Source organism: Mesocricetus auratus, unplaced genomic scaffold (assembly GCF_017639785.1).
Source record: "Mesocricetus auratus isolate SY011 unplaced genomic scaffold, BCM_Maur_2.0 Super-Scaffold_100009, whole genome shotgun sequence".
Classification (NCBI taxonomy): domain Eukaryota; kingdom Metazoa; phylum Chordata; class Mammalia; order Rodentia; family Cricetidae; genus Mesocricetus; species Mesocricetus auratus.
In genome coordinates this window covers 65,138,960-65,159,986 of record NW_024429193.1, presented here as the reverse complement: position 1 = coordinate 65,159,986, position 21,027 = coordinate 65,138,960, and the positions used below count along the sequence as shown (strand labels likewise).

General features: G+C 46.1%; 1 protein-coding gene across 2 annotated transcripts in view; it reads left to right on the top strand.

The window, feature by feature from the left end:
* Gatad2b (GATA zinc finger domain containing 2B) overlaps positions 1-11,293 on the top strand; it is a 63,204-nt gene extending 51,911 nt beyond the window's left edge. Inside the window, exons 7-11 of one of the 2 annotated variants that reach the window (XM_013120671.3) lie at positions 658-970; positions 4,149-4,351; positions 5,523-5,633; positions 5,778-5,895; positions 7,112-11,293. In XM_013120671.3, the coding sequence (XP_012976125.1) occupies positions 658-970; positions 4,149-4,351; positions 5,523-5,633; positions 5,778-5,895; positions 7,112-7,245 (879 nt within the window). In that variant the 3' untranslated portion in view covers positions 7,246-11,293. Of the gene's footprint in view, positions 1-654; positions 971-4,148; positions 4,352-5,522; positions 5,634-5,777; positions 5,896-7,111 lie in introns of both variants that reach the window. The other variant, XM_005080221.4, reaches the window with a different exon arrangement.
* The last annotated feature ends 9,734 nt before the right edge of the window (positions 11,294-21,027 follow it).

Sequence of the window (21,027 nt, the reverse complement as noted above, 5' to 3'; positions counted from 1 at the left end):
AGAAACTAGGACAAAAGAGTGATTTGAATAGAGAGCATTCCCCCAAAAGGGATAATTTAAGGAATTTTATAAAAATGGTGGTAGAAAAAGTAGTATGTTGTAAAGCAGAGGTAAATAGCTAAAATCTGCCTTAAGAAAAAGAGATCTTAACCTAGCAGGGAGAGTGGGATGGACATGACATGAATATAGTGTTCATGTATGAAATTCTCAAGGAGAAATGTAGACATGAAAAAGAGAAGGAGATGGAAGTGTGTGTTTTAAAGCATAGGTACAAGACAGAAAGCATCCCTGGCTGGGTGGTGGTGGTGGCGGCGGCGGCGCACGCCTTTAATCCCAGCACGCAGGAGGCAGAGGCCTGGTCTACCTGCTAGTTCCAGGACAGCCTCCAAAGCCACAGAGAAACCCTGTCTCAAAAAACCAAAAAGAAAAAAGAAAGCATCCCTGGTCTCTCCTTTTTCAAGTAGATTTAGCTTACAGGTACCATCATTCTTTTTTCTTATGTGCCAGGGTTATCTTTCAGTGGTGAATACAAAGTTTGCTAATTTGAAGAAGCTAAGCAGCCCAGACTAGGATCATATAGTATCTGCTTAATATTAAAAATTAAGAATCGGTCTTCTCACACTTACCAGCCACCTGTTCTCTGTTCCCTTTCAGCAGTCAAGTTCTTCTGTTCCCTGTCAGCGCACAACATCATCTGCCATCTACATGAACCTAGCCTCCCATATCCAGCCAGGGACTGTGAACAGAGTGTCCTCACCACTTCCTAGCCCCAGTGCCATGAGTGATGCTGCCAATTCACAGGCTGCAGCCAAACTGGCTCTTCGAAAACAGCTGGAAAAGACACTCTTGGAGATACCGCCTCCGAAACCTCCTGCTCCCTTGCTTCACTTCCTGCCTAGTGCAGCCAATAGCGAGTTCATCTACATGGTAGGCTTGGAAGAAGTCGTGCAGAGTGTCATTGACAGCCAAGGTAACCCTCCTTCTCCTTAAGTCTCTACGCAAGCCTCTGGCAGAGAATCAATTGTTGCAGGGAACTACACAGTATTAAATAGCTGCTCTTAAAGCCAGGCCATAGTGGCACCCACACCTTTAATCCCAGCACTTGGGAGACAGAGGTCAGCCTGGTTTACAGAGAAGTTCCAGGACTACACAGAGAAACTCTATCTCAAAAATAAAACAAGCAAAAAACTACTCTTATCCAGGCCTGATATCTTACTGCTTATAATCCTACCACTTTGTAGGAGAAAGCAGGAGGATTGCTCTAAGTCCAAGGCCAACCTGGGCTACAGACTTAGCCAGGTCTTGAATTTTTTTTCTCCCAAGACAGGGTTTCTCTGTGTAGCTTTGCAGACCATGCTGGCTTGGAACTCATAGAGATCCACTTGCCTCTGCTTCCCGAGTGCTGGAATTAAAGGCACATGCCACCACCACCTGGCCCTGTCTTGAAATTTTAAAAATTTAGTACTCCTAAACAGGGTGTAGTGGCACATGCTTTTATAGCCTCAGCACTGAGACTGCAGTGGGAGAATACTGAGAGTTTGACGCTAGCCTGAGTGACATAACAAGACACTGTCTCACAAAGAAAATTGGAAGTATGCATAAGTAACTGTCGTATTCAGGAGTCTGGGACTGGAGGAGTTCAGGTTTTAGACTACAGTTTCCTAATGAGACTTTGTCTCTAAAAAAATTAAATCTGCCCAATTATTATTACTGCCAAACCATCTCCTATCACTTAGTTATGCAAGCTATTGGGGAGCAATATGTCAAAAAAGAGGGCTAGAGAGATGGCTCAGTGGCTAAGAGCGCTGGCTGCTCTTTCAGCAGACCTGGGCTTAGTTCCCAGCACCCAGGTGGGTGGCTCACCACCATCCAAAACCCCAGAGGATCTAATGCCTTCTTCTGGCATGACACCAAGCACACATGGTAGACAGACAGACATGCAGGCAAAACACCCATACACATAAAGTCTTAAAAAATGTAGAGTTTAGAGATGTAGTTCACTTGGTAGAATTTGTTTGTGTTGGGATGTAGAGATAAGAGGATTGTACGTTCAGGGCCATCCTCAGATACATACTCAATTTCTAGATCACCCTGGAATACATAGAATCCTACACAGACACACACACCCTCCCCAGGAAAAAATAAGGGGAGGGAGGTGTCTGTTTTGTTGTAGCTGTTTGTTTGTTTCTTCAATATATTGTTTAGTTGTTCTGCTCACATCTTTGGAGTGTTGTAATACATCATAATAGGCAAGTCAGAGGCATTAGGAGCTTGAAGCAACTAGTCAACATCCCATCCACGGTCAGGAAACAGAACACTGAATACATCTTGTTTAGTTCCTTTTTGTTTTGTTTTGTTGAAACAGGATCTCACTATATAATTCTGGCTAGTCTGGAGCTATGTGTATACCAAGCTGACCTTGAACTCATAATGGATCTGCCCTGGCTTGGCCTCCATGGAGTGTTGCTTTTAAAAGCACATTATCGCTATGCCTGCTCTTTTTTTTTTTTTTTTTTTTTTTAGATTTTATTTATTTATTTATTGTGTATAGAGTGTTCTATCTGTATGTTTGTCTGCACACCAGAAGCAGGCATCTGATCTCATTATAGATGGTTGTAAGCTATCATGTGGTTACTGGGAATTGAACTCAGGACCTCTGGAAGAACAGGCAGTGCTCTTAACCTCTGAGCCATCTCTTCAGTCTCTGTGCTGAGTTATTATATTCAGTCGCTGTCCTTTTAATGCTTCTGTTTGAAAAAGTGTACATACTAATATAAAAATAACCAAGCATCATCACATGAAAGTTGCAACCCAATACTGAGCGTGATGTTCATACCATGCAGTGTTATGTTAACAGCCATTATTAATCTTAAATTTCCAAAAAGTATTGTAAAGTTCCTAGAGGACTTACTAAACATTAGCTGTAAACATCAGAGTGCTTTAAGTTTAGCCAGGTAAGGTGACTTATACCTATAATTCCAGCACTTGGATTACTGAGTTGGACTGAGTGTTATGAGTTCTAGACCAGACTGAGCTACAATGTAAAGCCTTATCTCAAAAAAGTCTTCACAGCTGGGCAGTGGTGGCGTACACCTTTAATCCCAGCACTTGGGAGACAGAAGCAGGCAGATCTCTGTGAATTTCTAGGCCAGCTTGATCTGCAGAGTGAGTTCCAGGACAGACTCCAAAGCTACAGAGAAATCCTGTCTCAAAAAAACCAAAGTAACTATTTAGACCCTGATAACTGAGTATTATAAGTATGATTTCTGTACAGTGATGTTAAAAACAGAAAACAGCTGGGCAGAACTCAGGAAGCAGAGGCAGCAGGCATGTCTCTGAATTCAAAGCTAGCAGAGTTCCAGGACTACATAATGAGTTACAGGACAACCCGGGATACATAGTAAGACCCTGTCTTAAAACAAGACAATAAGTTTTAGATTCATTTTATTTATTTAATTTCAATGAATGTTTTTCTTAAGTGTATGTGTATGTAATATCTACCACACATTTGCCTGGTGCCCTCACTTCAGAACAGTGCATCAGAGTTTCTGAACTGAAGTTACGGGTGGTTGTAAGCTACTGTGCATGCCAGGAGCCATGCTCCTGTCCTCTGTAAGGGCAACAAAGGACTTTTAATTGCTGAACTCCAGTCCCCTGAATTGTCTTGGTTTGTTTTTGTATGGTTTATTCGAGACAGGGTTTCTGTATGTAGTTTTGGAGGCTATCCAGGAACTTACCTTGTAGACTAGGCTGGCCTCGAACTCACAGAGATCCTCCTGCCTCTGCCTCCCGAGTGCTGGGATTAAAGGCGTGCACCACCACTGCCTAGCTGATTTTTTTGTTTTGTTTTTCAATTTTGTTGGTGGGGAGAAAAGAGAACAGGTTGGAGGGTACCAACAAATACATTGGTAGGGCAGGGACAGCTTTGTGAAGTCATTTCTTTCCTTCTACCTTTACATTGGGTTTCAAAGATGGAGCTTTGTTCCTTTAGGATTGCCAAGGAAGCACTTTTGGACTCTGAGCCATCTCACTGACCCGTGTAGTCTCTGAGTTAACAGAATTAACTTGTGGGAGAGTTACTTAAATGAAGAGAAACAGAAGAGCCAGGAGATGTGGCACCATTAACTGTTCTTTTTATTGGTATCTAGGGAAAAACTGTGCCTCACTTCTGAGGGTCGAACCCTTTGTATGTGCTCAGTGCCGCACAGATTTCACTCCTCACTGGAAGCAAGAAAAGAATGGTAAGATCCTCTGTGAGCAGTGTATGACTTCCAACCAGAAGAAGGCTCTAAAAGCTGAACACACCAACCGGCTGAAAAACGCTTTTGTTAAAGCCCTACAGCAGGAACAGGTGAGAATTCTGGCTCCTACTCCACAGTCATCTGAACCGGGTTGGTTTTCTCAGAAGGTTACCCATGTAGTCCATAGACCTCTGGGTCTGGAACCTAGGTTTCTTTATTTAAAAACAAAAACAAAACAAAAACAAAAAAGCCAGGTGTGTGTCAAATACCTTTTTAATCCCAAAACTTGGGAGACAGAAACAGGTGGATCTTTGTGAGTTTGAGGCCAGGGTGTCTATATATAGAGAGAGTTCTAGGGCAGTTAGAGCTACACAAAGAAACCAGGGGTGGGGGGTCAGAACAATAGTAACAAAAAAGCACACCTTCTTTTGCCAAGTGTGGTGGTGTGCCTTTTAGTCTCAGCACTCTAAAGATTGAAACTTGACTTTTCCATAGCTTTGAAGAAAGTCTCACCATTAGCTCTGAATGGCCTGTGTTTCTCCCATCTTTTCCTCTTGAGAGTTGGGATTACTGACGTGCGCCACAACATCCGGGCCCTCTATTCTTCACTTTCTTTTCTTGTCAAACAAATGATTTTGGGGGAATTTGCTGCATACTTTCAAGTCTGTAGCTAAATGGCAAAGGAAAGAATAGATGCTCAAGTGACCCAGTGAGGACCAGGGTTATAGAAGTCTGTAAGCATTCCTTGATACTAGGTGTAGAATTAGGTTCTTCAAAGGGAAGGGTGTGTTAAGATCCTTTTCTCTGTCCCATTTCCCACTCCACTAACCACAGAGTCTTTAGGTAGTCATGAGCCTTGTGGAAAATGGATAGGCAGGAATCAAAACTAAGATCCTAGTTTAATGGTAGAACACTTGCTTCCATATCTGAGGCTTTAGTTTGACTCCAGCACTCCACAGTAGTTATATGCAGACATGAATACATGAATGAATCTCTTTAAAAAATTAAAGAGATAAATAGGACCTCAATGATTCATTAGCTTTAATTGCATTACCATCCATCGTCCCCCCAGTTATCCTCATGAGAGCCATCTTTCTGGAGAGAAGTAAATGCTTTTAACCAATAAAACATGCTGACTGCTTATACGTGGAGATCTCAGTGTAGCCATCTCACCATTACTGTAACTAGCTAGCTAGCATCATTAGAGAGATAAGACCCTTGGTTTTCTAGTCAGAAAATCAGGTGCTGTCTTGTCCAATCTCATCTGATAACTCCCAACAGGAAATTGAACAGCGATTACAACAGCAGGCAGCACTCTCCCCTACTACAGCTCCAGCTGTATCCAGTGTCAGTAAACAGGAGACCATCATGAGACATCATACACTTCGGCAGGTAAGGACCTTTTCCCCAACCCTACTTTCTCTTGGGGGCGCACTTCTGTGGGAAATGGTTCTGTTCTCTTTTACTCCTGTGCCTTTGTCTTCTACTTGAACTTCTGTAATGGCAAAGTTTTATCAACTATCCCCCTTGTTACAGGCTCCTCAACCTCAGAGCAGCCTCCAGCGTGGTATACCCACATCTGCCCGTTCCATGCTTTCAAACTTTGCACAGGCACCCCAGTTGTCTGTGCCAGGTGGCCTCCTTGGTATGCCAGGTAAGATATCTCACCGGGTTGACTAGTGAAAGAAGTCTTTGCTTTAAGGATTTTGTATAGCTCAGGCTGACTCTGAGCTTACTGTGTAACCAAGGCTGTCCTACTTCTAACATTCCCCTACCCCAAGTGCTGAAATTACAGGCCGAACATGTAGTATAGGTGCATGTATAGAGGGTAGAAGTCAATCTTGAGTGTCATGCCTCGGGAACTAGCCACTTGTTTTTTGAGATAGGGTGTCTTATTGGCCTCCAACTCGGAGTAGGTTTGCTGGCCAACAGGCTCTAGAGATCTGCCTCTCATTGCTACGATTATGAGCATGCATCACCAAACCCAGCTAATTTTGTGGCTGTTGGGGATCAAGCTCAGGTACTCATAGTTGCATGGCAGCCACTTTGCTGACTGAGTTTTCTGTCTAGCGTACAATTCTTTTCTTTCTTTTTAGTGTATATGAGTATTTCACTGCATGTATGTCTGTGTACCACTTGAATACCTAGTGCCCATAGAAACCACGATAGGGTGTCCGATCGCCTAGAACTGGAATTTCATACATTTGTGAGCCATCATGTAGGTGCTGGGAATCCAACCTTAGACCTCTGAAAGAGCAGCCCATGCTCTTAATTGCTGGGCCGTCTTCAGCCGCATGTACAATTCTTTAGCAGTCCCTTTGGCCCGTTTTCCTTTGCTTTCTGTTTTCACCTCAGGGTATAAGTATTCTTGTTATTCTGCAAATAAAATTTTACTAAGTCATATGAGTGTACTAGGACTTTGGTGGTGAGAACAGCAGGGTCACCACCATTTTATATACTTAATTCTAATGTGCTTTCATTGTAATGTTTTTATTTCTGTAGGCTAAACAGCAGTGTGTACTGTCCAGCATGAATGATCTAGGATTTTTCTCCACACTTAGTTGTCCTCAAACCAGAGCAGATCATTGATTCTTTCTCTTCCTTTCAATCATTTCTTTCTCAGCACTGTTTGACCTTTCTTCCATACTGTACTGTAAAGACTGTTCATTATTCCTGGTAGGGCTAACATTTCTCCTGAAGCTTGGGAGTAAGAGTGTAGCCGCTGCTGAAACAAAACTAGCTGGGGTTAGACAAGTGCAGCCCAGTACAGATGTTTCCTCCCCATCTCTACCTCTACAATTGGCTAGGACAGAAGGCGGTGTCATTTCTTCTCTTAATACCTGTCCTCTTCTTTTGTCTCCTGAATCTAGGTGTCAACATTGCATATTTGAACACTGGCATCGGAGGACATAAAGCCCCCAGTTTGGCAGACCGGCAGCGTGAATACCTTTTAGACATGATCCCTCCCCGGTCTATATCTCAGTCCATCAGTGGACAGAAATAACGCCTGTTCCACTTGTACTGCCCATCTTGAATCCTTTACCCATTTCCTATTGCCCCCAACTTCCGTCGCATGCAGTGCCTGTACTGGTGCCTACCATACACGGAAAGCAAAACCGAAAAAAACAGAAGACAAAAATAGACATCAACAAGAAAATACACACCCTGCCACCTCCCCTTTATTTCACACTGCTGCGATCTGTTCTCCTGCTGCTCTGTCTTCTCTCTTCGATTTTCTTTAACAGTGAGGTGGATCTTTGCCTCTGATAGAGGTCAGAATGAGGTCCTGGGGAGAATCCAAGCCCTTTGATGTGTGTTTCTAAAGTTTGTTTATGCTATAATTATTATCATTTTTAATTATATTGTGTGTTTTCCCTTTGTTCTCTGGACGGTTAACACCCCCCATCTTCTGTTTTCTTTTCTTCCCTATCTCCCTTCTGCTAATACTCCCTCTTTAAAAAAAAAATACAAATGCTATACAGTTCAATGATCACATGTAGATTGCAGTGGATCCTCAGCTGTCAAATAGGACATAACTGAGAATGTTAGGGACAGAGATTTTGAATGCACTTAACCTGAGTTATGGAGTGGGTATCATCAAGCAAATAGGAATAGCAGCATCCCAGCTATGGTTGGTCAGGATCTGGACAGTTTGGGAGGCAATGCTTTAGTAATAAAGTTGGGCTCTTTAAGAATAAGGAAAAGAGCTTGGAGGGAGAAACTTAAAACAAAAAACTACCTGTAGGGAGATGGGGAAAGAGGTGTGACACAAATTTAATAGTGTCCCAGAGAGGAGTACAATCAGGTCCTGGCTAGTTGCTGGGGGAAAAGATTGGTCTCCTAACCCCAGTGAGGACACGGAAGTCTGTTCCAGGCTAACCATCCCAAGATTGTTTATTGTATTTTCTTTGTAAAAACTGTCTCACATCACATCTTCATACCCTATTAACAAATGTGAATCTTTCTTCTAACTATAGTCCCAGAGGAATGACTATTTCCAGGCTGCAGGTGGCTGGGTATCCTAGAAGTTGGAATAGATATAAGTGAATCACGTGACAGAAAGAGAAACTAGACATAGAGAAAGAGGAGGTTTCTCCCAGCAGTCAAGATCCTTGAATTTTTCTATCCCTATGCCCTCTTGAGTGCAGAGAAATAAGGTATAGGCCCCTAATCAGGTTGGTGTCCTGCTCGACCTCTGCTACGCTGACTGTAGATCCAACTCCTCAGAACCAAGCAACTCTTGTCAAACCAGCTTTAGACCTCATCTATATAAGTATTGTCTTCCCCAAGCTCCTCTCCCCAAAATTTTATTAATTTTGCCTTTTTTTTTTTTTCCCCTTAGGCGCTACTAGTATAGAGAATGAATTGAATTGTGCAATGTTGCTGTTCTGGGATTAGGGAGGTTAGCATCCTATTTGCCCACAGCGTGGCAAGGAGGAGGGGACCCAGCTGTTTTTGAGGTAAGGGAAGCCTGAAAGTGAAGGGTTTCTGCTCTCCTCAGAGTGTCCATGCACCTGCCTCCGCAGCTCTAGAAGCCCTCAAGAGTGAACGGGGACACTCTGAGCAGATGTATGACGAGCTGTGTGATATTTTGTCCTTGATAGCCACCTGAGGAAATGCCCTCATTTTTATTTTTAAAAACTAAATAATTTTTTTAAAGTAAGAAGGCACTTTTAAAATTATTCACACAAACTGCACACCTTTCCCATAAAATTTGGGGGTGGGGTGGAAAAAAGCTGAAATCAAGCTTGATTTCCCTACTTTGGTCTCTTTCCCAATACTCCAGTGCCACTGTGGGTGATTATACTGGCCCTACGGGCCTTCCAGGCTTTTTTCTTTCCTCCCTTTCCTTCAAATTCATTGAGCACTTAATAAAGGAGCAGAGATACAGCTGTGTCTGGGCTCCCCGAGTGGTGAAGTGACCTGGAATCTAGATGCTAGTAACAAGTAGTTTGAGCAGGTCATTTCAAGTATTTTTCTGGGGAATGTGGTGTCCCTGACTGTAAGTGGTGGGGAGGGAGGGGGGTAATGGAGCTGGGTGGGGATTATTTTAAAATTATATACATATATATATATATAAAGATATATTCTTACATCTTTTCTTTGCCCTCTGTGCTTTGAAAGCACTGGATAAATTGATTTTGTTTTTCTCTTCCACAAAATGGAAAGATTTTTTTTTTTTGCTCCATTTTTTTTATATGTTTTTCTTAGCAGTCATTTTGCCTTGTGGCATGTCTAACCTCTCCCTACCCCGTGATGAAGTGCCATTTCTGTTAAGTCTCCCTGACCCCCAGCTCAGAGGTGCTCAGAGGTACAAGGTGCCCAAGTTTGTCAGTTGAGATTAAAAGGAACAGAGAATGTGCAATACTGTCCAGCTGGGGCCTGTCCCTGCCCTGAGCTAGGTTCTCTCCATGGGAGCCAGGTCACTTGGATAGGGTTTGGAAGTAAGATGTATAGAAATGGGGAATGGTGGGGAAGGAAAGCCCATATAGTACAGTGCCTGTGTAGGTGCTGAGGCCATAGGGGAGAGAGTAGAATCTTCCCTGTTTTTATCCCTTCAGGGTCAATTACATAGAAGCTGCTTATTAACTAGTATAGCTCTGTGGCCCTTTGCTCAGTCGCTGAGGTTTGATTTCTCCTCCTCTTTTTCCCCATCTTCATGTCCTTCCCAGGAATTAGTGAGAAGGGTGAGATCTTTCTTAATCATGGTAAAGTGTTAGCCTTCGTCTCCTCCCTTACTCCCTGCCTGTCTCCCTTTCTTCAAGTCTCTAGATTTTATATCATTGATTACCTTGTGTTCTTCCAAGTCTTTTTTCTTTTCTTTTCTTTTTTAAGCTCTCATCCTCAGGCCATGGGCCTTAGACACTAACCCTCATGCCCTAAGGATAGGAGAAAAGGCCCTGAGCTCAACTGTCCTTTATCATTGGACTCTGACTCAGGTGTCAGTAGTGAGGATCCAACCAGTACACTCTGGCTTCCTCTAGACCCTGAGGCACTAAAAGCAGTCATTCATGAATGGTGTCTTACTCTGTAGAAACCTGAAATGGGTGGATTAGTGGGAAGGCTGGGGTGGAATTAGGAGACAGAGGTCCTTATTTGTCAGTTTTATTTTGTTACTGACCATAGCATCTGAACTCCCCCCATTGCTGAATAAGTATTTTTCCTGCATTTTGGGATATTTGTATGGTAGACATTTCTTTTTAAAGACACCGAGATAAATGTTTTCCTGCCTTGGTTACCTTCCCTTGCCCCTTTCAAAGGTATTAGCTATAGAACTGCTTTGTAAAGATGCTTCCTGATATTTACTTTTTGTTCCTTTCCCCAAACCATTCCCATTTCTCCCTGTTTTCTAGAAGGCGTAACCCTTCTCTCCACAGTCCCTTCCCCCCACTCATCCTAGGCTCCCTTCCTTTCCATCAAGATCTTCATTAGCTTATGGTATTTGCTGCCGAGATGTTATAACAAGGACTCATTCGTGTATATAAGCTATTTCTTGATCCATTTAAAAGGAATTGTACATTGTGTAGAAAAAAAAAAACCTGAAAAAGAGAAAAAAAAAAAAGCCCTAGCCATGGATATTGTGAACTGTGTTATGTCATTTTGTAATGTGCCCGTTTGTGTATGATCCGTGCAAAAGGGTTTCTGGGGAAGGGGAGGGTGTAGGGAGGCAGGGCTGTGGAGGGTGGGAGAGGAGTGGGCCGGACCCAGCACACTGAGACTGGCAGCTGCTCCAACCCCATCCCTCCTTAAAGATGCCACCTCCCCCACCACCCACCCCTCATTTGTGCCTTGCCCTCCCCACCCTGGAGTAATCCCTCCAGGTCACCAGCACTGCCTTGGCAGAGCCCACTCCCTACCCTAACCTGCCCACTCTTCCTACCCCCAGCATTAGGTTGATACTGTGGGGAAGTGCTGGAGGTTGGGAGGTAGCTGAGGAATGGGGCAGTTCCTGGGGGCATCGAAACCAAGTATTATTATGAATTGTAATTGTATTTGCACTGTTTTCCCCTCTGATTGCATCAGCATATATACAATATACCTATATAACAAAATCCAGTGTCAAAGCTTTCTTATGCAAGAGATTCCCCACCCTTCAGAAAAAGAACCTCATGGACCTCTGAAAGGGTGGACTGTCAGGAGATAGTAGTAGAAAGGAAGGATTCTAGTCATCCTCAGGAAGTTACTGCACCATTGTAGGCTGTGTGGATTGAGGTGAGGCTGTCTCTTAGGAATTACAGGGCTCCAGGAGTGTAGCAAAGTAAGAATTCCAGGACAGGGAGGCACAATGTGGATGCCTGGGGCCTGCTGACTTGCTGTGTGATCTTTGGTGGAACTCAGTGTCTTCAGCCTGTGGAGTGAGGGAGGAGACCACTGGCCTCTGTTAAAATTCCCAATTCTTCCCTGTCTGCCAGCAAACAAAAGCACCTTGATGTGGGAAGTGCGTGACTGAGGACCAGGAGGAAGCACAGATGACTTGTTAGTGCTGCTTGTGTTGACGGCGTCCTTGCAAAGTTGCCAGTCCCCTGCTTCCTTAGTGTTGATCTAGGAGAGGTGGCAGTGATGTGTGTGATGTTAGACCAGTGACATCTTAACCCTTGTGTCCTAGCCATGTCATACAGGAGCCATACTCCAAGCCCCACCTCGCAATCTCAGAGTCCCTGAGGATGGTTAACCACTGAAGCCCCCAGACTGGCAGTCTAGTTGCTGAATTTGTGAGCTATAGGATGTGGAATTTCCCTCATGGTGACAAGGAGAGCTCAGATGGAGCCAACTTCTTTCCTTCTCTCAGATCTCGTCTGAACCCCGAAGGCAACTGTTGACAGTCTGTCTCCTTCAGAGGCCCAATTCCCTCATTTCCTAGGCTGAGTGTTTCCACTCTTAAGTTATTGACTCTAAAGCCTGGAGAGAGCATAGGTTGATGGGTGAGGCCTTGGTGAAGGTGGAGGATAGATTGGGGTGGGGGTGGGGAGCAGGGAGGTGGGATGGGCATCAGCCTTCCCTGAATAGGGTGGGTGGGAGGGAACAAGACCCTTTTGCACAACTCTCTTTTAAGTTTCCTTTTTTTCTTTTTTCTTTTTTTAAATAACATTCTAATTTTTCTGCATTGTGTTTGGGAAATAAAATGGAAAAACTAAGACCAATAGGAACTGGTTTTCAAAGGTAAATACACTCCCATCTGTTTCAGAGGCTGCTGCACATTTCAGCAGTGAAGATTCAAATAATAAGCTAATTTTTGGAGAAAGGATTAAAAGAAAAAACTTTGTAATATTTATCACTTGCAAGCTATGTTTAATAAAGAAAGGAATGGTTTCTAAGCTTTCCTTGGCTTGTACTTCAGTTGTGGCTGTGGTGGGAGTGGTTGGTGGGAGAATCTGGGGATGAGCTATGGCTTGTGCTCCTGTAGTCCCACTGTGATGTCTTTGGCTCCTACCTTTTTTTTTTTTTATACTCACGACTATTAAAACCCTTGCCCACCTCTGCTGTTGTTCCTTTTCACCTCAAGGACCCTACTTCAACTGTCTGACTTAGAGTCCAAAGGCATTGGGAGTAAGAGTCGAGCTTGGCATATGTGCGCTGACTGGCCCTACCCATCCCACACACACACACTTGAACTAGTCTAGAAGAGTATGACTGGGAGCTGGTTTCTCTGTACAGTGATCTTAGCACCAAAGATTAACACCAAACCTTAACATTCGCAATGCATCTTCTCCAGAAAGGCCTAGAATTGCTGTCTCTCAACACAAAGCATTAATCGCTTTGGCTTCATTTTGTGTTTTCTTTTGTTTGTTAATTATTTAATTTTGTTTTGGTGTGAAGGTATCAGATCCCCTAGAACTGGAGTTACAGACAGTTCTAAACTGCCATGTGGGTGCTAGAAATTGAATCCAGGTCCCTAGATGAGCTGCCAGTGCCCTTAACTACAGAGCCCTGTGTTTTATTACTAACAAAACTTTTTAGATGACTCTCAACCAAAGAAGAGGGTGTCATTTCCTGGAATACTTGTATGTCAGGACTGTGTCTAGCACCTTAATGGTCTGCTATTTTAGAGGAGCTGATGTGGAAAAGCAGAGCCCAGCCTTACTGGAAGCTTGTAACGTTCCTAGTGTTAATGCTACATGAGCACAAAAGAAACAGTATTTGTGGTTCCGTAAGCCATGGGCTTTTCCTTCCACCAGACCCTTTTGGGTTACACTCGGACAAAGGGAAAGGTACTGGCTAGGGTTTTGTCTTTACAAAGGATGACAGAGCCAGGTGACAAGTGACCATTTGATGTTGAGTGCCAGAGGCTGGAAAAGGAAGGCGTCAAAATTTTGAGGTGCGGGGACTGGAGAGATGGCTCAGTGGTTAAGAACACTGCCTGCTCTTCCAAAGGTCCTGAGTTCAATTCCCAGCACCCACATGGTGGCTCATATAGTGGGATCTGGTGCTCTCTTCTGGCCTGCAGGCATACATACAGGCAGAACACTGTATATATAATAAATTTTTTTAAAAAATTTTGGGGGCAGGAGAGATGGCTCAGAGGTTAAGAGCACTGACTGTTCTTCCAGAGGTCCTGAGTTCAATTCCCAGAAACCACATGGTGGCTCACAACCATCTGCAATTCAATCTGGTGTCCTCTTCTGGCATGTAGGCAGAACACTGTATATGTAATAAATAAATCTTTTTAAATTTTTTTTGAAGTGCCTAAAGCTTCTGCTTATTCTAACAAGGGATTCTAGGACTGAAACCCTCAGACTATTCCCTTTAGAAATAGAAATCAACCCACCTGACTTGGTGGTGTACACCTTTAATCCCAGCAGTTGGAAGGCAGAGACAGGTGGATCTCTGAGCCAGCCTGGTCTACAGAATGATTTCCAGGAAAACAAAAAAACATTTCGGAAAAACAAAAAGAAGAGAAGCAAACAGCCAAAACTCACAGGCTAAAGGATAAAGCTGAGACCTCAGAGAAAGAAGGGCACAATACTTGTGTGGAGCAGTAACTAGTACAGCGGGCAGTGGGGCAGAGCCAATGGGGTGTGAATGTGTGTGTGTACGTACTGGGCATAGAGTAGACACTTAGGGAGAGAGAGTACCACTTGCGACTTGGGTACCTGATAAGAGTTAGCTTGGTTTTATTCCTCAGGCAGCACCTTTTCCACTCTCTAAGCAAACCAGTCTAGGGTCAGTGAAGCCCTAAGACCCACAGGACTGTGACCACTAAACAAACTAGGGAAGCTAGGCAGGCAAGGAAGAGGGGAAAGCACCTTGAGACTCAGATTTTGGGTTACATACCCTGAGACTTCCTACTATCTGGGTCATCTGCAGGCTCACCGTGTACACAAAGAGTACCTTGTACTCTTGTGCTGGACATGGGTGTTTGACTACTGATTAGGGGCACAGACATAGACCTCCAAGTGCTGGACAGATATGTCAGAAATAACCCGGAAATTGGATGCCCTCTGTGCTTGAGGTAGCAGCCATCTGTGGGAAAGCATGAAGGTAAGGACAGTGGCCTGGGTAGTGGGGAAGAAGGGTGACTCTATGCCCAGGAGGCTCAGAAAACAAGTGGCCATGGGTGGAAGAGTGGACTAGGTCAGATTCTAACACCCAGATCTGGCGCACTATGGGAGTTAGGTATTGAGGCCAGGCAGAAACCCACTGAGGCAGAAACAGGCGGACACATAGGAGGGGAGAACCTTTACGGCCTCCCACATGGCTTGTTCCATCAGGTAATAGAGGGACCTGCACAGAAGTCATGATGATGCATGGCTGTGGTCTCTGGAGGCTAGTCTGGGTCACGGCAAGTTTAAAGCCAGCTGGGGTTATGTTGTGAGGGAGAAAGAACTAGTAGAGGCTGAGCATGCATCCATGTGTCAAAACCTTAGCTAGCCCTACCTTCCCTAGGTGCCTCCCTGGGGCTCTGGAAGAGTCAGAGACTATCCTTGGGACCAGTGTCAGAGGATATTTAGACCAGAGAAAACCGTTTTCCAAAAACACTTTTACCTAGAACACACGTTCATTATGTGACTGCTCCCCCCCAATTTATATGGAAGGAAAATGAAAACCATCATGGACGCTACTGTGTGCCTGGCACTATCCTCAGCCTAGGGCACTGGTTCTCAACCTTCCCAATACTGCAACCCTTTAATACTGTTCCTCATGTTGTGGTGACCCCCAACCATGAAATTATTTCATTGCTACTTCATAACTGTGATTTTGTTTTGTTTTGGTTTTTTGAGACAGCATTTCTCTGTGTAGCTTTGAAACTTGCTCTGTAGACCAGGCTGGCCTCAACCTCACAGAGATCCGCCTGCCTCTGCCTCCCAAGTATAGATGGAGTTTCTTTCCCGCCAGGTCCCAAAGCCATTCAGTCCCAAATAAACACACTGAGGCTTATATTGATCATAACTGTTTGGCTGATGGCTTAGGCTTCTTAACGGCTAGCTCTCTCTTAAATTTTTTTTGGGGGGTTTTTTGAGACAGGGTTTTTCTGTGGCTTTGGAGGCTGTCCTGGAACTCGCTTTGTAGACCAGGCTGGCCTCGAACTCACAGAGATCCGCCTGCTTCTGCCTCCTGAGTGCTGGGATTAAAGGCGTGCGCCACCAACGCCCGGCTAGCTCTCTCTTAATTATAACCTATTTCCATGTATTTCTTACTGGAGAAAGCCCAGGCGTCCTGCCTTCCCAGTAGCTATATGGCATCTTCCTGCCTTGCTACTGGCCAATGTTTTATTATTCATCAGCCAATAAGAGAAACATTACCAGCATACAGAAGGACATCCTTCATCACCCGAGTGCTGGGATTAAAGGTGTATGCCATCACCACCCAGCTCTCATAGCTGCAATTTTGCTACTGATACGAATCATAATGTAAATATCTGATATGGGACCCCAACGGGGTCCTGACCCACAGGTTGAGAACTACTGGCTTAGGGTGGAAACTAGCCTTGGCTTATTTTCCCCTGTCACTCTCACTTACCTTTTTAAACCTTGTATTTTCTGGTCCTTTCTATCAGGAACTTTTCATAAGTGCCCTTCGATTAGAACTATACAGATCTGACTTTTGTTTGTTTTTCAAGACAGGGTTTCTCTGTGTAGCACTGGCTGTCCTGGAACTCACTTTGTAGACCAGTCTGGCCTTAAACTCACAGAGATCCTCCTGCCCCTGCTTCCCAAGTGCTGGGATTAAAGGTGTGCACCACCAACACCACCCGGACCAGATTCGACTCTGGAGTCTTTAGCATGGAAATTTTAGCAGGGTCTTAAGGTTCAGGCCTGTAAATTCTAGTTTCTTAAGAGGCTGAAGCAGGAGGATCCCAAGTCTCAAGTCTGTCTAGGGGCTGGTGCTATAGCTCCGAGTGATAGAGCATGTAAGAGGCCCTAGACTAAATTCCCAGCACCATAAGACATAGCAGTACAAGTGAGTACATTAGATACTCCTGCGATCTCAATGCATGAGAGGTAGAGGCAAAAAGGATGAGGAGCTTGAGGCCAGGCTGGGCTGCTCTTCCAGAGAACCCACGTTCTGTTCCTAGCATTCATGTCAAGCAGCTCACAACCACCTGAGACTCCAGCTCTGGGGGCCCTTATACCCTGTTCTGGTTTCATGAGTGCCCGCTCTGCCTCCCTTCCTCCCTGCTTCCCTCTCCCTCTTTCCCTCCCTCCCTCTCCCTCCCTCCCAGGAGGTGCTCACTAATGCTTGCAGATGCTGACTGAGCCGTCTCTCTGTCTCACAGAGTCCCTACTGACCTCCCTACTGAATGAGCCCCATCCTTGGCCTTGCCACATACTGTTCTGTCCTGGGCATTTGCCTTCTGTCTGTCCTCCTCCTGACTCTGCTCACCCTCCACCACTTAGTGTCACCAGCCCAGCCCAGGAAGCCCCTGGCCATCCCGAGCCCAGGCCTGCTTCCCACTGCGCTCCTCGAAGGCACTGAGCTCACGAAGGACAGGGTCCCTCTGGCCTGTGGAGAAAGTCAGACACTCAGAATTCCAATGCATCCTATCATGGGCTCAGAGTCCACACAGGTTCTTGTTTGTTTGTTTTGTTTTTCGAGACAGGGTTTCTCTGTATTGTTTTGGAGGCTGTCCTGGAACTCACTCTGTAGACCAGGCTGGCCTCGAACTCACAGAGATCCGCCTGCCTCTGCCTCCCGAGTGCCTGGATTAAAGGTGTGTGCCACCAACGCCCGGCCCCACACAGGTTCTTAGTCAGGGCTAGCTGGGCACTCGGGCTATGGCAGCTCCTGGCCACATTTTACGCCCTACAGTGGGAGGGTGATGACATCAGCCTGGCTCACACGGGAAACGTGGAGGATCCCACCAGACAGCAGTGTGACCCAGAGGATGTGGAGGTCACAAATCCACAGTCTGCACCCTGCCCTCAGCCTACCAAACAGCACACTCCTGGCTCCTGCTCGCCAGTGGCCAGTGATGGCCAGGGCCACATGGCTGCTGCAGGAAATGGCCCATTAGGCAGGCATTTGAAGCAGCCAGTACCACCCGGCTCCACCTTGGGCACCCTGGACAGTGGTGGAAGTGGGGTAGACATAGGGGTGGGTGGCATGTGAGCTCTGCCCACACCTGCCACTTCCTGTTGACATCGCACTACCCAGTCACCTTTCTGTGACTTTGGTGAACTCTAAACACTTTGTTTTCCTTCATTAAAATTCCTTGGTTTGTAGCCAAGACAACTGGAGTTGAATTACTTCCTCAACCTCCAGGATCCTGGGATTATAGCCATTCCTTGCTGTGTGTGTGTGTGTGTGTGTGTGTGTGTGTGTGTGTGTGTGTGTGTGTGTGTGTGTGTGTGTTTTAATACATATTATGGGCTGGAGAGATGGCTCAGCAGTTAAGAGCATTGACTGCTCTTCCAAAGGTCCTGAGTTCAATTCCCAGCAACCATATGGTGACTCACAACCATCTGTAATGAGATCTGGTGTCCTCCTCTGGCCTACAGTGTGCATGCAGGCAGAGCACTGTATACATAGCAAATCTTTAAATTAAAAATACACATTACAATTGTGTTGGTATCGAGTCAAATGTTATCTAAGTTGGACACATTACATATCCATTATTCTTTTCTGTCCAATTCTTTGAATGAAATTATGGAGCTTGGGGATGTGGAGTTGGTAGAGTGCTGTGCTTGCCTAGCTTGAACAGAGCTCTAAGTTCAGTCTTCACTATTACATAAACCAGATGTGGTGGCGCACACCTGCAACATACCAGATGTGGTGGCGCACACACACCTGTAACATACCAGATGTGGTGGTGCACACACACCTGTAACATACCAGATGTGGTGGCGCACACACACCTGTAACATACCAGATGTGGTGGTGCGCACACACCTGTAACATACAGATGTGACACACACCTGTAACCCAGCACCCTGGGGGTGGAAGCAGGGAGGGTCAGAAGTGCAGGACCATTCTCAGCCACACGTGATTGTGAGGCCAGGGGCTCTGTGTGAGTGGCTTGACGCAGGTACTGGGCACTGAACTCAGGTTCTCTGGATTACAGAGTGCTCAAAAGCACAGGCCCAGGGCACTATACATGGGAGTCTAGTGGCTGAGCTATTCCTGTCCAGGTCTACTGTGGGTACTCTTGGGTGCTGCTGTGTTTTCTCATCCTCTGTCCCCATGGCAGCCCTGTCGCTTTCCAACTGGTGGTGGCTCAGGGTTATATATAAAGTGGGTGTTCACGGGAGGGCAGGGTATCCATGTGCAAGCCGTCATTTGACGTCACAGTGGCATTGCTGTCATTGGCCAAGGCCAGCCCATTCTATTGTCATGAGACGGCTACAGGCAGCTCCTGCTACCCAGCAGGGCAGCACTAGTGGGTGTTCCCCATGGCCACTGAGTCCCTCGAGTCCCGAGTGAAGGCCAGTGTGGAACCTGTGGTTCAGCCTGTGGGGACTCAGAGCCTCCTCTATCTTCAGTCTCCTCTTTGGCTTATTCTGGGCTTGAGGATGGAACAAAGGGACAGAACTTGACTTTGAGGGATCTAGGTACCAAGGGACGGACGAGCTAGGAGGGAGAGCATGGCCTGGCTGTCATCAGAACTGGCTGCTGCTGTCCTGCAGATAGATCACCAGAATGAGCTCTGACAGGCCTGATTGATGGCCTCATTCAGCTGAGCCCTGGCAACAGGCCAGGGGCCAGGGCAGATACAATAGAGAGGTTAGAGACTGGGCCTTGGGCATTGTGCTCCCCGGGAGACAATGGAGTCACCTCCTCCTTTCCCCGGGGCCCCATGAGGTCAGCTTCCCAGGACTCCTGGCTTTCCTTCTGCCCCTCCTGACACTAGCATCAGCCTCTGAATAGGGAAGGAGCACACTCAGGCTCACACAAGTACACACCTGTAGCAGGCTGTCTCAGACTGCCGGCCCCCAAATCATGACAGAGGCTTATTCGTTCTGAATGCCCTGCCTTAACTTTTGCTCTTCTGACTAGCTTTTTTTCTTTAACTTAAATTAACCTGCTTCTCTTCATCTATGTTTTGCCCCAGGGATTTTTACCTTTCTTTCATTCTATATATCCTACTCCTTGTCTGGCTGACAGGGGCTACCTGGCTGGCTAGCCCAAGGCATCTCCATCTCTTTCTCCCTCATCCTCTCTCTCTCTCTTTCTCTCTCTCTCTCTCTCTCCTCTCTGCGTTGTAGCCCCCACCTGTCCCCCTACTGCCTAACTATTGGCCGTTCAGCCTTTTATTAATCAGGTGCCTTAGGCAGGCAAGGTGAAACAGATGCAACACATCTTTATATGATTAAACAATGCAGCACAAACAAAAGCAGCACGTCTTCACATAGCTAAACAAATACAATACATCTTTACATAGTTAAACAATTATTCTGCAACACAAACAAATGTAACACATCTTTACATAGCTAAAGTATTAGTCCACAGCACACACCTGTGCTAGAAATTACAACCTTACAGCCCATCTGACCCCAGGGCACAGATAGCATACCACCAGTCAAAGAAGGCACAGATATATGTCACCGGGGGGATGCTCCTACAGATTCAAAGCACAGAAGTCCAGGGCCACAGTCACCCACATCAGAAGCCCAGGGGCATAACGCAGCAGTGACGTCTTGTGCACAGACACCCTTCTGCAAACATCACAAACCATTACCCAGCCTGTGAGTGGGGCAGTACAGCACTAATAGACGGGACAGATGTGGGGGGGGGGGGCGGTGGCCCTCCAGTGGCCTACAGGTCTGCGTCTCTGCCAGGAATATTCTTCCCCATTTTAGGCCCCAGGTGCTGACCCTATGACCCTTCCGCTCACCTCCCAGCATCTGGGCCCCAAGAATGTCTCTGATTTCATGCTTCCAGAAGGCCCTGGTCCCTAGCTCCCTGCTGCGGCCCCTGTGTGCGCCGTCCTCAGGGCGCCCCACTTGAGCCGCTCCTTCCTGCCTCCTGCCCCACCTCTCTGCCTCTCCTTCCCCCTGCTTCACCCGACTTGCTTCACCAGACCCAGCTAGATCCGGTTTGCCGGGATCCCTAGTGCCTCCCCCAACACCCAGCCTTATAGTAGACAGCAGCGGGAGGGGGGGGAGCCCCACCAACGCCCGGCTCCTTCCTTCCTTCCGTCCGTCCTTCCTTCCTTTCTTTATTTATTTAGCTGAGTGGTGGAGGTGGCAGTGGCATCGTTGGTGGTGCACGCCTTTAATCCCAGCACTGGGGAGGCAGAGGCAGGCGGATCTCTGTGAGTTTGAAGCCAGCCTGGTCTACAAAGTGAGTTCCAGGACAGGCTCCAAAGCTACAGAGAAACCCTGTCTCAAAAAGCCAAAATAATAATAAT